We start from the raw sequence: 15,360 nt of genomic DNA on the forward strand, positions 1-15,360 counted from the left end.
GCGACATTGGCACTGATGCCAACATCAAGTCCGACTTTGGTGAAGAGGCTGACGTCTACAGTCGATGAAATTTTCGCAGAGACGTCGGCTCCGACGGACGCAACGATCGTTTTTAAAGGCGTTTGCAGAGAGACAATAGCGCCTGAATCACAAGTAAACAGCAATTTAAGCGACTTGAGACTATGGACGAAACGATTATTGGTCACTCACTTTGACATGAAGCGCTCAGGTTATTATCAGAGATAAGACGCATCAATACTTGCAGTTTGACAAACAGACTAAGGACATTGGTACTGATTACCTGCGAATTGATGGACATCAGAAGATTTAGAAAACGATGAAAAATAGATTACGCAGACGAGAACTTACATTGGCATCAGCTTTAGCAAAGGCATTGACGTTTGTTCCTAAGCTAAGAATCGAGGTTCTGATGGTAGCTAGACTGCTAACAACAACGTCGACGTTTTTCTGTTCACAGGCGCTCTTGAACTTTGGCGCTATGTCAGCCGTGACGCTGACCGCAGCTTGGAGGTCAGCAACCACTTTGGTTGAGGCGTCGACATTAACTCCAGCACCAGCAGCGGCACCAGCACCTGCACCAGCACCAGCACCTGCAACAGCAGCAACTTGAGCGCCGAGATCGAGTTTAATTCCAACACGGGCGTAGAAGTCCAAGTCCACACCGGCACTCTTACACTGAGTAGTGATATCCGTGTTTTGCGAAGCAACAGCAGATATCATGATTTGTAAAGAACCCTTCAAGTCAACGATGGCACCTGTACAAAACAAACAAAAAATGTGATTAATGAGACTCTCCATATATCCAAGGCTGTAGCGAGTATAGGACTTACTCGAACAAGAGGATGTCATCTTGTATTGATCAATAACTTTTAATACCACTTGAAGTTTGACCATCAAGTTGAGAACTTTGGTCGTCAAGGTCTAAACATGGACAGAAGTAAGATTCTATCAGAGAGTCTACTTCACTTTAAAAGTTTCAGTCAAACATCAACCTACATTGACATCAACTTGAGCAAGTCCGTCAGCTGATCCTAGGACGGATATTGAAGCTTTGATATCACCCAAGCCTTGAATCAAGACATCGGGCTTCTTTTGTTGGCACGCTTGCGTAAAAGTCGGTTGGTAGCGGTCAATGGTACCAACAGAAGAGTCGAATTGAGTTGATAAACTTGCTCCAATAGATCCCCTTGCGCCAAAGGAGTTGTGGGGAAGGTTACCAAACGAGGAGGGATGAACGGCACCCCTGACAAAGCAAGCTGAAACGACAAGACCAAAAAGCTTGTGAGCAAGCATAAATCTGGGTAGCAAGGAATTTAGATTATTTAGCAATGTGAAGAAATCCTACCATTTAGTGCAAGCGCCGACACTAAACTACTCAGCAACATTTCCGATTAAATCAACAAAAATAAAATATAAAGTTGAGGAAGATTTTTTGATCCTATCAATCAACAAGATGGGGATGTTTGATGGAGAGTGAACCTCAACTATGGCACGATGATTTATATAGAAAAATCTGCAGCTCACGATGACTACAATTATTCCCGCTCTAGACGACCTCAATGAGTCCACCGCGAGTTTACTCAAATATACCTTGTGGATCTTTCCTTCTCGACTCCAGGATCACTCGTATAACAAAAGTATTCCCGAATAGCACTCGTTGTTCTCGCATCTGATGCGCGTTGAAATGGCCTCATCATACTCAGAATCCGCCGAAAGCTAGCTCAAGGCGAACCACACCCGATTAAGAAGTGTATCATACAACACCTGCAGTAAAGCCGTTACTTCAAAGTTTCAGGCAGTTCAAACTGGAGTTCAATCTCTATAGATGAGTAATCCTCTCTGCCTGAAAGACCGACCAGCGTTTCGTCAACGCAATAGACGGCGAACTAAGGTATCTCTTTCGACTCCCTGTATTTGTCGGACCACAAACGCGCAATTCTTTCCCAAAGATCATCAACTCCGAATTAGTCCCCATCATTGACGTCCTGAACGATTTTCCTGCTTTCTTATTGAGTAATCTGTGAGGTTCTGAACACATTTGAGAGACGGATTACGGATCCACGTATAAGCTAGGGACCGAGCACGATTTTAATTGTTTACATCATAGCGCGAAGGCTGGTGCAAGTGACGGTTATCATATTCCCTGCTCCAAACTCACGCGAGTAGCGGTATGATTTCTCTTGTGTTCGTGATCCACGGGGAATTTGCGTGAATTCGCCGAAATGATGTTTACACTTTTAGGCCATGTCAGACCCTATTGGACAGACGGCCATCAGGTCAGTTCTTCACGGGATCTACTCCAAATTTCCTGTCATCAAAATGAGCTAGTATTAGGCTAAATTTCACGTACTTATGGCTGTCGAGAGTTTTTTAAAGCGTCGGGTTGATTTTGTGACTAGACAAGCATCTCACAGGTGAGATTGCGTATCCCGTTTCATTTTTGATTGCATTTCGATCTCCAGTAATGTAGTTTGAGATATTTTTCTCTCGAATATGAAAACAAATATCTAGCAACAGAGACGATTGAATCGCAGATTTCGTGAGACTCAGAGGATTTGTTGGTCGCCATGAGCCAGAAAGAGCGGGGCTGGCCCGTCAAGACCGGATATATTGGAGCCCTTTTGAGATGAGTGGGTCAGAGAGACTAAAGGCGAGGTCTCATATTCTGTGTGGCTGTTTTACGGAGCTGTCCTGCAGAGAGCCTACATAAATACATACCGAGACAGTGGATGTTATAGAGAGCATCATGGTTTTCATGTATGGTATATGAGAGGTCTTACATGCCGTTGATATATGCGCGTGGTGTGTGTAAAGCGGCTCTTTTCCAATGTACCTCCCCTGGCCAATCGGTTTCTCACCTTCATCTGAAGCCATCGTCTGAGCTCCATCCAAGATGATTTTCAACATCGATGACCTTGAAGTAAGTCATTCAACTTTTCAAATCAAGCATATCGAATTCCCAACTGACTCACTCACCTTTGGTCTACAACAGATTATATTTCCTTATGACAAAATTTATCCAGGTATGCATGGTTTAATATCCTTTTCAATTGACCCTTCTCGTATCGCTAACACTCTTTGCCCTCGTTATTTCGTAGAGCAATATGCTTATGTATGTGGCTGCCCAACTCCGTTGATTTTCGGCAAAGTCTAACGATCTTCTCAGAACAGATGTCCGATCTCAAACGCACCCTAGACGTCGGTGGTCATTGTGTGCTAGAGATGCCATCCGGAACTGGAAAAACGATATCACTTCTCTCCCTCATCGTGGCATATCAACAAAATCACCCCGAAAAACGGAAATTAGTGTATTGTTCCCGAACCGTGCCCGAAATCGAGAAAGCTTTGATCGAACTTAAACGATTGATGGCTTATCGCGCGTCTCAACTGCGATTACGAGCTGAACTCACAAATGCTGGTCCAATAGAAGATGAGGATTTCCTTGGGATTGGGCTCACCAGTCGGAAAAACTTATGTATACATCCAGATGTCAGTCACTCGCCCGACCACTCCGACAGGGGCCGGTTTATTATATTGCATTCTCCTTTCTACCTTCATCAAATTGACGCTTATCTCAAAAGTCGCGCGTCAACCGGCTTTGATATCTATTTTTGCTCCGTTGTGACTTGAAACATCCATCAGGTGTCGAGAGAGAAGAAAGGAAAAGTGGTCGATGCTCGATGTCGCGACCTAACTTCTGCCTGGGCCTGCGAACAAGGCCGAGCCAACCCTGGAAGTGTGCCTCTCTGTGAGTTTCATGAAGTGAGTGAAATTTGGAGAGAGAATTGATTTGATTCCCGTTTTAACTATCTCGTTCGGCCTGGTAACTATTTAGAAACTCGGAGAACTCGAAGCTGGCGACTTGATTCCACGAGGTGTATGGACTTTGGAGGAGATCACCAACTATGGTCATCAGCAAGGAATCTGTCCTTATTTCGCTGTCAGAAGGATGGTAAGTTACACCTTGTATAGTCCAATCACGACTCCAATTCATCGATTTGCTTACTTGGTCTCACTTTTTTATTTCTCTCTACTTAGCTAGCCTACGCAGATGTCGTGATCTATTCATTCCACTACCTACTGGATCCAAAAGTGGCAACTCAAGTCTCGAAAGAGATATCTCCCAACTCTATCGTCGTGTTCGATGAAGCTCACAACATCGACAATGTTTGCATCGAATCTCTATCCATCGATCTCAACAAATCAATCCTTGATAACGCTGGCCGTGCTATCGAAAACTTGGAGGTCAAGATTCAAGAGATCAAACGTACTGACGCCTCCAAGCTGCAAAATGAATACCAAAGGCTGGTACGAGGACTACAGGGCTCGGAACTCGAACAAGCTGAGGATGAGGCTGGTGTGATCGCAACCCCAGGTAAGTATCTATCACTACTGGTTTCGTAGTTACTTACTTTATCGAAGCCTAACACTCCTTGCCACAGTCTTACCCGATGATCTACTGCAAGAAGCAATTCCCGGAAACATCAGGCGAGCCGAACATTTCACGGCCTTCTTGACGCGTTTTGTGGAATACCTGAAGGTACATGTCCCTATTTAAATCGCCCACCGCTGCTTTGGTCTTTCTAATTTCTATGATGAGAAATTGTCCATTGTTGTAGACTCGAATGAGAGTCTTACATGTCGTAGCAGAAACCCCGCTTTCGTTCTTACAGCATCTCAAAGATCTTACGTTCATTGATCGCAAGCCCCTTCGATTTTGTTCCGAGAGACTCACAAGTCTGATCCGCACATTGGAGTTAACGCAGCTAGATCAATACAATGGTCTGCAGCAAGTCGCAAGCTTTGCAACTTTGGTCGCGACTTATGAGAAAGGTATCTTTTCGTCACTCGACATTCAATGTATCATTATTTTTGAGGGCGATCACCAGGATAGTCAAAATCTCACCCAGCATTTGTGAACTCTTCTGCAGGCTTTCTTCTAATTTTGGAGCCATTCGAGACTGAGAATGCTACAGTACCGAATCCGGTTTTCCATCTTACGTGAGCGTTTCGCATCCATCTATATTTAGTATTTTGATCTCACCTGCTGGAATCTAACGATTCTACATTTTGGACGCAGTTGCCTAGACGCCTCACTAGCGATCAAACCCGTCTTCGATCGTTTCAGTAGTGTGGTGATCACCTCCGGTACAATTAGTCCACTCGATATGTACCCCAAGATGCTCGGATTCGAATCGGCCGTCCAAGAATCATACTCCATGACCTTGACTCGCAACTGTTTCCTGCCATTGGTCATCACTCGAGGTGCTGATCAAGTCGCAATCTCATCTAGATTTGAGGTCAGGAATGGTAAGGGAAATGATTTACAATACACCACATTTGCGTGATCTAATCATTGAAAATTTCAGATCCTTCGGTGGTGAGAAATTTTGGAACAGTCCTGATTGACTATTGTAAGATCGTCCCAGATGGAATCGTAGCGTTCTTTCCTTCGTATCTCTACATGGAATCTATCGTGGCAGCATGGCATGATATGGTAAGCTAAAACACCGGATTGTCTGTGTAAATGCAGACGAACTGATGTGTGATACATGTTCAAAACAGGGTATCCTGAAAGAAGTGTGGAAATACAAATTGATTTTTGTGGAGACACCTGATGCAGTAGAGACAAGCATCGCGTTGGAGAATTATCGAAGAGCTTGCGATAATGGAAAAGGTGCTGTCTTGTTATCGGTTGCCAGAGGAAAAGTCTCGGAAGGAATCGATTTCGATCATAACGTACGTGCCACCTTTGTTTATACATGCTATGCGTGTCCCTTTGATCGCATCTGGTTCATATTCCTGTTTATTTGATTGTCGATAGTATGGACGAGCAGTCATCATGTTTGGGATTCCATATCAATATACTGAGAGTAGAATACTGAAAGCTCGGCTCGAATTCCTGAGAGACAATTATCGAAGTGAGTTTCTATCTTTTTCATCCTTTTCCGTTTGCTTTGTCTTGAGTGACTGACTCCGTTTCTCATGACTTGCTGACTACTCATGAATCGAAGTCCGAGAGAATGATTATCTGACATTTGATGCAATGAGACATGCAGCTCAATGTGTGGGACGAGTATTGAGAGGGAAGACGGATTATGGGCTGATGATCTTTGCTGATAAGGTTTGTTTAGTCATACATTTTTTGGATTTTTTAGTGGTAACGAGTTCTGAATTGTCACTTTGGTCAACAACAGCGTTTCGCAAAAGCTGACAAACGAGCCAAGTTACCGAAATGGATCAATGCGTACATCACTGACACCGCTACCAATTTGTGTAAGTGAGATGATAAATATACCTCAATGTCCTATAACTTGCATTCGCGGTTTCGTACGAAGTGTGCTGACGAGTGGCCAATTCAACACTCAGCTACCGATATGGCAATGGTCATCTCGAAGCGTTTCCTGAGATCAATGGCCCAACCATTTGAGATTGGACAAGATGGGATCTCACTCTGGGGTGTCGAGGAGATCAAAGCCCAGGAAGAGAAACGTAGATTGCCTGGCCCATCCGCAACAGCTGAAGAAGAAGAAGGAGACAATTATTTTGATGGACTGGAAGATCAAGTGAGTTCTCAAAGGTGATGCAAACTTATATAGTTGAACTGACGTTTTGTTTGCTTATTTTTAGGCGCTGTTGGATATGAGACTTGGACCGGCCGAATGACAAGACCCGAGAAGCGCTTTCATTTTGCATCCGTATCTTTGATCTTTTGGCATAAAACCCTTTGTGTCAAAATTAGTAAAGACCACGTAAAGGATATCAATAAAAAATGTATCATCATACCTTTTAACGGACAGGCTTCTAATCCAAAACTCAGTGCTAGATTGAATAACATCTGGTTTCCTACCTGTATAATCTTCACAACGACCACACAGAACATACCAGTGGTCATCTGTCACATTGTTCCAAAAAACGCCGTAGCCTTCTTAAAACAATTGTGATGAAAAACTACGCGTTTGTGTGACAAATGACGTTTTTCTTCTGAATGGCGTGGGATCTTTTTTGATGTGGATCATCACATTAAGATAAGCGGTCTGAATTAAATGTGTAATAAAGTTTAATAGTACCATCACTACACAGCCATGATGCCGAGTTGTTTGTGTATGCTATCGGTAGTCACTTCTTCATCAGACTCGCTGTTTATTTAGATAATCGTCATTTATGTCTCATCTGTGCTTCTCACTGATGAGTACACAAAAGGTGGGGCTTAGTTGTAGAAGCAATATTGTATGAGTCTCTTGTGCCAATGCTCCTGCTTTCATTGAATATTTTTTTAGAAAATTATAATCCAAGTATCATTTATGATTGGATATCAGATGAGATACAAATCGGTAAAAAAAATCCACTCAATCCCTTGTGTTAATTTCCTCCATTCCATCATCCACTGAAACACCTTCAATATATATATAATATAAAAACAAATCAATTACACAATTCTCAGATTGAAAAAACTACCCGAAACAGTTTCTAGTAAGTCAAACATCGATCAATCCTTTCTTTGGGATCCCAAAGCATTTCTTTTATCAGCCTTTGCCATGAAGTAAGTGGTCTGGATGGTATTTTATCTAAAAACTGAGCCATTTCATTGGCTGCATTAGGTTCATAAAATGTTCCCAGCTAGGAAACAGTTCACCTAGTTGCTTTGGTGGTTCCGTTACTGGCTTTGCTTCGTACGTTAAACTGAAAGAAAATTGAAGGAAGTCAACAATAGCTAAAGGTTTCTTGTATGGGGTTGATACACGCTACTTACTTCCAAGCGACTGTACCGTCAATGAACAGATTAAATTTCATCTTAGGATGCTTCGAGTCCCTTGTATCTATCGTTATTGTCGAGAATTTTTGATTACCCCTGGAAAGTATAAAGCTCATGTCAATTAGACAAAAGTATTCGAAATTCGAGTTGGAGTTCATCATGATCACTTACTCTGGAATGTATTTCAACAGTTTGTCCTCTCCAGTTTGACCAAGTCCATTCTCTTGACTGAGTGTTTTGATAGGTAACCAAAACTGGTTTAGTGGTGAAGTCGAAAATTCCATCACAGTCTCACGGATCGTGGCAGCAGCGAATTCGTGCCGGTCCTGCACATCGAGAAAGCATTTGTCAGCACGGGTTTTTGAATCATCAAGATTAAAGGTATCTTACACCTGAGAGGACTATCAAGTTCGGGATATTCTGCATTACATCCATCAGCTCAGAGCGTTCGGTTGTAAAGCCAGCCCACGTATCGACCGCTCCATCTGGACCGCTCCAAAGGGTCATGAAAGGAGTCGATGAAATCACAAATTTAAAAGTGACAGTCGCGTTGACAGCTCCTAGCCAATCAAGATAAACTTGTTTCTGAGTAGGACCCAACATCGTCTTCTCCGCATCATCAAATTGGTGGTTTGGACTTCGATAGCGACGGCAGTCCCATACGAAGAATGCCGCGTCGCCATGTCGAAACCAGTAATAGTTCTCGCCCTTTCCAGGCCCATCATAGTTAGCATCGCCGAGATAATGCTTGTATGCTTGGTTTGCTGGTTGGAAGGTTGGGTCCGCGTCGTTGTCCTGACCTGCCCAGTCGTTGTAGATCTTCAAAAGTATAAAAACTCAGCCAACTTCTAGGTTGATAGACAATGTTGTCCGAAATGGACTCACCTCATGGTCATCATAGATATGAATAGTCCTGATGGACTGCATTAACTGTGAACAATTTCACCATGTCAATCCCTTTAGATTGCGGTAGAGGGATCAAAGATTCAAGTATCGGTGGATATCTTACCTTTCTCCATCCTGGACTTGCGTAAGATTGTCGGTACTTTCTCCAATAATCTTGTACTCGATTTCCAGCATAGAAAGGCGAGTCGGCGTAGATAAAATCACCAAGGAACAATACAAAGTCCAAATGTCGCTCATGAGCAATTTCGGCTAGCTGCTCTGCTCCCTCATTATGAAGGGGTGATTTGAGAGGGTTGTAAGGAAAACCAGCTGCACAATGTGAAAGAGTGTCAAATAGTCCTATTAGTTGATCTGGGCGTACGAAGATGCTCGTCAGAATCACGTACGTTTGATACAGCTTGTGTACGCAAAGGAAAAAACTCCTCCATCAACCGCATTAGACGCAAGGCGCGGATCGGGAACCGTCCTAAAACGCCCCACGGCAGGGAACCGATCATGATGCGTGTTGGGGGATGTCAGGGATGTCAACCGATCTAATTTGTACGGTCAAGGTTGAGCCACTTAGCTTCAAAAGCGAGCTGAGAGTGATACAAGCCTTACTCACATTCATAGAATGTACCAGGCCATAGGTCGTCAATCTTAACTATTGAATTCCAGTCAGTTTCATTAGATGTAAACAATTTGGGGCCTACTATCCAATCCCCAACAGGTTTCATTGGTCGATAGATCACGATCGCACCCACTGAGACTACATCGGAATCAAATAGTTCTGAACCTGTTTGACCACGAGGTGGAATTCGAGCATGGATCTTGGCCCAATTTTCACCTACTGCTCCTACTCTCACAAATGCCAAATCTTCTTCACCATTGAAAAAATGAGTTCTAAAGCTCGCATCCATGCAAAACGCTGTCAAGAGCAAGTTGACTAGTAAGATGAATCGATTAAAGCCAAGAGAATCTGTCGAGATCCCAAGAATGGACTTGAAGAGCCGAACTGGTTTACTTGATTGAGGAATGGGCTTTGTAGTTGTAGGAGGCGACAGCTGAGCTTTGGTGAGTAGAGGTGTGGATTCGCACGGCCCTTCTGCTTCTCCATCGGCTTCTTCTTTTATTTCATCTAATCGATCGCATTCGGATGATGCCACGCTCAACTCTGTAATTTTGCTTTCTTGCGTTGAGCTTTGAGCGGAGGATGAGTGAGCTGGCCGATCAGGCGATTCGGTCGGTAAGGGAAGCTTGGAACACAGGCTGCTTTGATCGGTCGAGAGTTGAGTTTGAGTAGACCCGATGGTCCCTGAGTCAGAGGCAGTCTTTGGAGGATCATTGATCTGATTTTCATTGGGGGCCAAAATGGATTTTGATGATGTTGGGCTAGATGGTTTGATAGTCTGTTTCTTGATGTCTGTCTGATTATTGAGGGTCGTGGCCTGATGCTTCCGAAGATTACGGTTGACCATCCGCCAAGACACCAGCCAAAGTGCGAAGAGGAGAGGAGCACAGGCAGGCCCATGACGACCAGGGATCCACCTTAAGAAGCTGTAGGCGAGAAACCTGAGTTCGATCGATAGCAGTGAAGCGAGTGGAGTCCATGTCCTCGAAAAAAACCATACGACAGCAAACTGAACCAGAAGGACGCTCGATAAGGTGACTCCTTCATTCATCTTCCTGCATAAGTATATCCAACGTCAAAGTAAATGTGAGACCAGAAAGTGATCGAATCGATTGTAAGCTCGATGTAATGTAAATTTTGAGATATTAACCAAAGCAAAATGAGTTCCTTTGTTTGAACACAAATTACAAAAACTCTGAATCGTAACTATCGTCATCATATTAATACTCAAAAGGTACAGGACACTATACAACCCGGAACTGATCCAATATCAACTTCTGAGCCCCTGATTCGAGTTTCAACATCTTACTCACCTGGTACCATCTTACTCAAATCACTTTGTACCAAATTCTGCCACCAGAGTACTTTTCGTTGGGGCAATCAGCATTAACGTCATAACAATATCCCACCGGTTGTACGCAAGAATGAATGGAAGGGTAAAGCTATCCACAAGTTTGTCTATTCAGGACTGTGTGTGAGGAAGATCATTTTAGGCTTCTTCAAGCGTTGTCATTCACAGGAGACTGTTGGTTGGTCATTTCCCAAAGAGATTTCTCCTAAGCATCGTCCCACTTGACTTCAAATGAGTCAGGAGACAAGCTGTTCAACAGTCCAAGGGAGAGGCCACGCAACAAATGCGTGATTGATCTGTAGTGTTTTGCCCAATATTTCTTGATGTTAATAAGAAAATCGGGTGGTGTAGGAGGCTCCAAGTTGAGAACTCCATACACGAAAGCAGGAGAGAAGTTAAACCACAAGCTGAAAGGCTTTGCACGACATGAATGTCACATTGTCTTAAGTTGGGACCCTGGCATGTTCCTGCTGAGCAATGTGACTCAAAATCTGCCCACTTTGGTCACATGCCTGATAACAAGGTGGCAGAAAAATTGATTCAAGTGTCTTTTGATTGTTAAGATAGGAGTCTTTCAAGGAGCAAGAAAAAAGTGCAAGGAGGTCAAGAATGATTGCTTTTCATGAGGCAAAGATGTCCAGGGTTGAGAGTGTATCTAATTAGGCATGGTAACTGATTGAGATAATCAAAAAAATTGTTTAGGAGGGACTCAAACTTAAAGACTTCGAAACTGCAAAGCTCTTTCAAATCAACATCATCGAGAAGGATTTGTGTGCCACTCAAACATGGCAAAGTTGAAATTTTTTGATAGTTGTAATTGCGAACTTCAGCGGATCAACAGTTTTTTCTGATTGTCAAAGACAAATGTGTGACAAATATTCACAAACACCAATGCAACACCATATTCACTCAAACATTGGGTGGAGATATGTTGGACAAAGATTTCTCCCCCTGAGGCTCAAATCATCAATGATCATCAAAAGCGCCACAGTCAGCAGAGCACTCTTCACAGAAACAGCCAAGGAAACCCCACAAACCACTATATAACCCTGAGTCTGAGTCATCATTCCAAAATTTTGGTGTGGCAGGCTCTTCAGGCGCTGAGCACAATTTTCCCATACATCCTTGAAAGCCATTTTCTGAATCATATGAAGCAGAAGAGGAACTTGTTCTGCCTATATGGAGTGGATCAGCTTTGATGCCACTTTTACACCTTTAGAAATGAGATGAAGATAAGAAAGCTTACTATGGTGAGAAGACCCAGCCCCATTTTCCTAGACTATCACATGAGGGCCACCTACAAAAATGTGTATGGTTGTTGATGATCAGTCAATATGTTCTCCAGAACTTTTACATAAAGAATTAAAAGTCATGCAGGACTATCCCAACAGTTTGTTGTGGTTCTTCCTGTTCCTGTGTGGGCTGTTATACATCCGTTCTGACCTTCAAAAAATCTACATATACGTATCTTCTTTGGCACCGTTGACCATTCTGTACACACATTGTATGTTGAGCTCAGTTGTTTGCATCCTTTTGTATTCAATTATCTCAGGAACACACTGACCATCTCTGACATTTTGTGCAGGATCATCATCCCTGTGCTTGAATCTTGAAAGGACTTTGCTGACTGTGAATCAAATCACTTCAGAATTCTTAGTAAATCAAAGTGATCATCTTTTTCAAATTTTACCTTGAACATGTCCTATTCAGCTGAGATGAATAAAATTTCCATCTCCTGAGGAACTGTGAGAGCTGTTCTCTTTTTCTGGTTTTACCCAGGACCATAGGATTTGGAGGATTACCTTGACTGGTGACAGAACTTAGAAGCAACCTCTTCTGGATCCAAATAATGCTCTTTTGGCTTTGCAGGTCCTTCCCTATGACTTAAACCAAATCCATTGTGATGATCTTTGGGAGCTTTCAGCATATGTCTGTTCTTTTGCCTGCTTCAAATCTTTCAAAAGTCCCATTGGTGTATATGGCACATTCTTGAAATCTTTAGCACAACCAGAGACTTTAGAGTAGGCAGGCGCTCTTGCACCCACCCCACACTTGAAATGGTTATCAACTGTGAGAATTAGGCAATCAGCTTTAATGATAGCATCACATTGATTGAAATAAGATGAGAGCAATCTGATGAAAGAAGATTGTAACAAAACAAAATGTTTAAGTTTTATAAGAGAAAAGGTGAATGGTAAAGACAACCGCGTGTTGTGCAGCGGTTATTTCAACCACACCACACCACAGAATTGATATCTAGGCTGCGGCCTGACACGCCGTGCAACAAGGTTGCGGGGATCTGTGTTTTTTGGGGGCCACAACAACATTTGTTGTGTTGCTTCCCATAGACAAATCATGATATAATTTTTTTGGTGCTGCTGCACATGTTGTGTTGCGCAAGGTTGGAGACTCCCCACAACCTAGCCTTATTTTTTGTTTTTGCAGTACTGTGCATAACACAGCATGAGTTGCTACATTTTGTTGCTTGTTGTGGCGCAATTCAGCTGCAAATACACATTTTATGGAGAGCTGTGTTGCTGGCCCAGCGTTGGTAAAGAGCACAAGAGACCTTTTATGTATCAAAGTAAAAGATTGATGTCATATACTCTGACTTATTTAAGTGTAATGATGTCATCAAAGAAAAGAAATCACTAAAAGTATTAATAAGCCAATAAGATCACATTAATGCTTCAATTACCACCCAGATCAATGGGTCTTGCTTTTATGATTGAGACTTTCAAAAATAATAACACAAGATTAAACTTCATTCTGATGTGTTGGTTCAATGGTAGATTCAGAGAGGTATCATCTTTCTCTGATACTCAGGTGTTAGACCAGATTTGTTGTAAAATTCTCTATGTCTGTAAAATGAAGGAATTTAATTTATGAGGTGTGTATCAAGCCACTAATGTTAATTGCCTAAGACAGAAGTGAAAGCTTTGTCACCAAGTGTAAAGATTCAAATCAGCAAGAACACACAGACTCTCACAGAGGGAGATTTGAGGAATCATAAAAGATGGAAGGAGGTTGCCTATGGGTGAGGTGATAAACTGGTTGGAGATTTAAAGGTTCTTTAGGATCTAAGTGGCTGAGCAGTTGCACCACAAAAAATTCAATGTGTGCAGGCAGGCTCTCCCACCATGTTTTGCCATTGCTCGAAAAGTGATTTCATGATGATGAGGGGTATGGGTACTTTTTTCTCCACATCTCCTCTACATGTTCCCCCTGCCATGGCATTGGCCACAAGAATGGCTCCTCATTAACCCATACTGCAAACTTATGAATTTGGAACACTAGATGGAACCTGCTGTGCAATCTGTGACTGACCTTGAGGACCATTCTGTAAAGCTGGTATTGCCCATGATACCTATCACTGTGTCTGTATCCTTTTAGCATGTTGACATGCACACACAAAATACTTTTCTTAGACCCTCAAAATACCCTTCAAACAGGTACCACAACAGGTGCATTGTCCCCTTATCAACTGGGATGTTGACACTCAGTTGAACCCAGCTGCTGACAAAGGATTCCACAAATCCTGTAACTAAATTGACATTCACAAAGGGGGCTCAACACAACACCACAGCTCAAATCAGACCAAAAGACTTTGAGATTTGTTTCAAAAAATTTCTGTGCATGTATGCCAATATGCTAAGAGGATATTGAGCTGATGTAGGAAGTGTCATCAAGACAAATTTCATGAATACAGACTGTATATACTTGATAGGCTTACCAAAAAATATGTATAAATTTCTTGTGTTTGGCTGGATCTATCAAAGATCATCAAGGCAGTTGGGGACCATATTGCCAGCGCTAATTACACAATCCATGCAACCCAGGCTGTAGACAGAACTCTTATTCCAACTGGATGGCCATGGTATTGTATCTGTCAGCCCTGAGCCCTGTGTACAGGACCACGGACTAACAAACACACATGTAAATATATGTAATACATATGTAATTATATGAAACTTGTCTAAAACCATAAGAATTACAACTCATGGCTCAGTTTCAAGAGTCACTTAAGTAACAAGACTTACTAGGACTTAACTAGTAATAGTAAACCTAACCCAAACCTAACTCAAAGAAAAGCAAACCTAAGCGCCAACCACAAGTTGACGCCTAGATCTGGAATATATAAACTCCTCTTCTTCCCACTCTAGAAGAAGGACCAACTTATTATCATTCCACAATTCCACATCACAACTTACTTGATTCTTACCAAGAATATTGAGTATAGTGATTTTATTGTACTTGATCTTATAGTTCTACAGCCTTCCTCAAGCCCTTGTAAGCTTTAAAGCGGTGGTTCTAAACTAGTGGGACTATATAGTTATAGAACCAAGCTTTAGAATTGCATAGGATACCTCCTGAGTTGAGTGTAAAGTATCCGGCGGAACCTTTGAGCAATCAGAGTGTAAAGTTCTGCAGGCTCTATCCCCAACAGAGCTCTTGAGTAAGCTCCTTTGAAGGATTACTCAGCCATCCCACTGGCTTTAAACCCTCTTCTTAGAGGTCAACTAACTGAAGTCTTTACTTGTTTATACCAAGTAAAGACTTTGTTAATCTTTATTCCACCCTTACTTCACCTTTTTTAGTGAAGAGTCAGCCAAAAAGTAGCTGACCCCTCACAACTTGGGGGCCTCATCCGGTTTTTGTTCCTACAGACCTCTTTCTGTCCAGTCTCATTTTGTTTTACTTTACTTCTCTTTTATA

General features: G+C 42.4%; 3 protein-coding genes across 3 annotated transcripts; 1 reads left to right on the forward strand and 2 right to left on the reverse strand.

Annotated features, from left to right (window-relative positions):
- Window positions 1–1,392: 1,392 nt before the first annotated feature.
- On the reverse strand, window positions 1,393–1,718 carry MELLADRAFT_88487 (uncharacterized protein; the record flags this gene model as incomplete). Its single annotated transcript, XM_007411907.1, has 4 exons — window positions 1,393–1,459; window positions 1,501–1,505; window positions 1,546–1,567; window positions 1,612–1,718. The coding sequence occupies 4 exons, from the start codon at window positions 1,716–1,718 to the stop codon at window positions 1,393–1,395; spliced, it is 201 nt and encodes a 66-aa protein (XP_007411969.1).
- A 1,196-nt stretch (window positions 1,719–2,914) lies between these two features.
- On the forward strand, window positions 2,915–6,687 carry MELLADRAFT_108080 (uncharacterized protein; the record flags this gene model as incomplete). Its single annotated transcript, XM_007411779.1, has 17 exons — window positions 2,915–2,941; window positions 3,014–3,044; window positions 3,188–3,510; window positions 3,664–3,783; window positions 3,857–3,973; window positions 4,060–4,396; window positions 4,464–4,561; window positions 4,641–4,854; window positions 4,953–5,022; window positions 5,102–5,331; window positions 5,391–5,518; window positions 5,587–5,760; window positions 5,846–5,942; window positions 6,036–6,145; window positions 6,219–6,297; window positions 6,391–6,587; window positions 6,652–6,687. 17 exons carry the CDS (start codon window positions 2,915–2,917, stop codon window positions 6,685–6,687), a joined length of 2,388 nt encoding a protein of 795 aa, XP_007411841.1.
- Window positions 6,688–7,259: 572 nt separating this feature from the next.
- On the reverse strand, window positions 7,260–9,646 carry MELLADRAFT_72283 (uncharacterized protein; the record flags this gene model as incomplete). Its single annotated transcript, XM_007411906.1, has 8 exons — window positions 7,260–7,704; window positions 7,775–7,873; window positions 7,949–8,103; window positions 8,168–8,596; window positions 8,663–8,707; window positions 8,787–8,992; window positions 9,070–9,216; window positions 9,288–9,646. 8 exons carry the CDS (start codon window positions 9,580–9,582, stop codon window positions 7,590–7,592), a joined length of 1,491 nt encoding a protein of 496 aa, XP_007411968.1.
- Window positions 9,647–15,360: the final 5,714 nt, after the last annotated feature.

Source organism: Melampsora larici-populina, assembly GCF_000204055.1.
Source record: "Melampsora larici-populina 98AG31 unplaced genomic scaffold MELLAscaffold_27, whole genome shotgun sequence".
Lineage (NCBI taxonomy): Eukaryota > Fungi > Basidiomycota > Pucciniomycetes > Pucciniales > Melampsoraceae > Melampsora > Melampsora laricis-populina.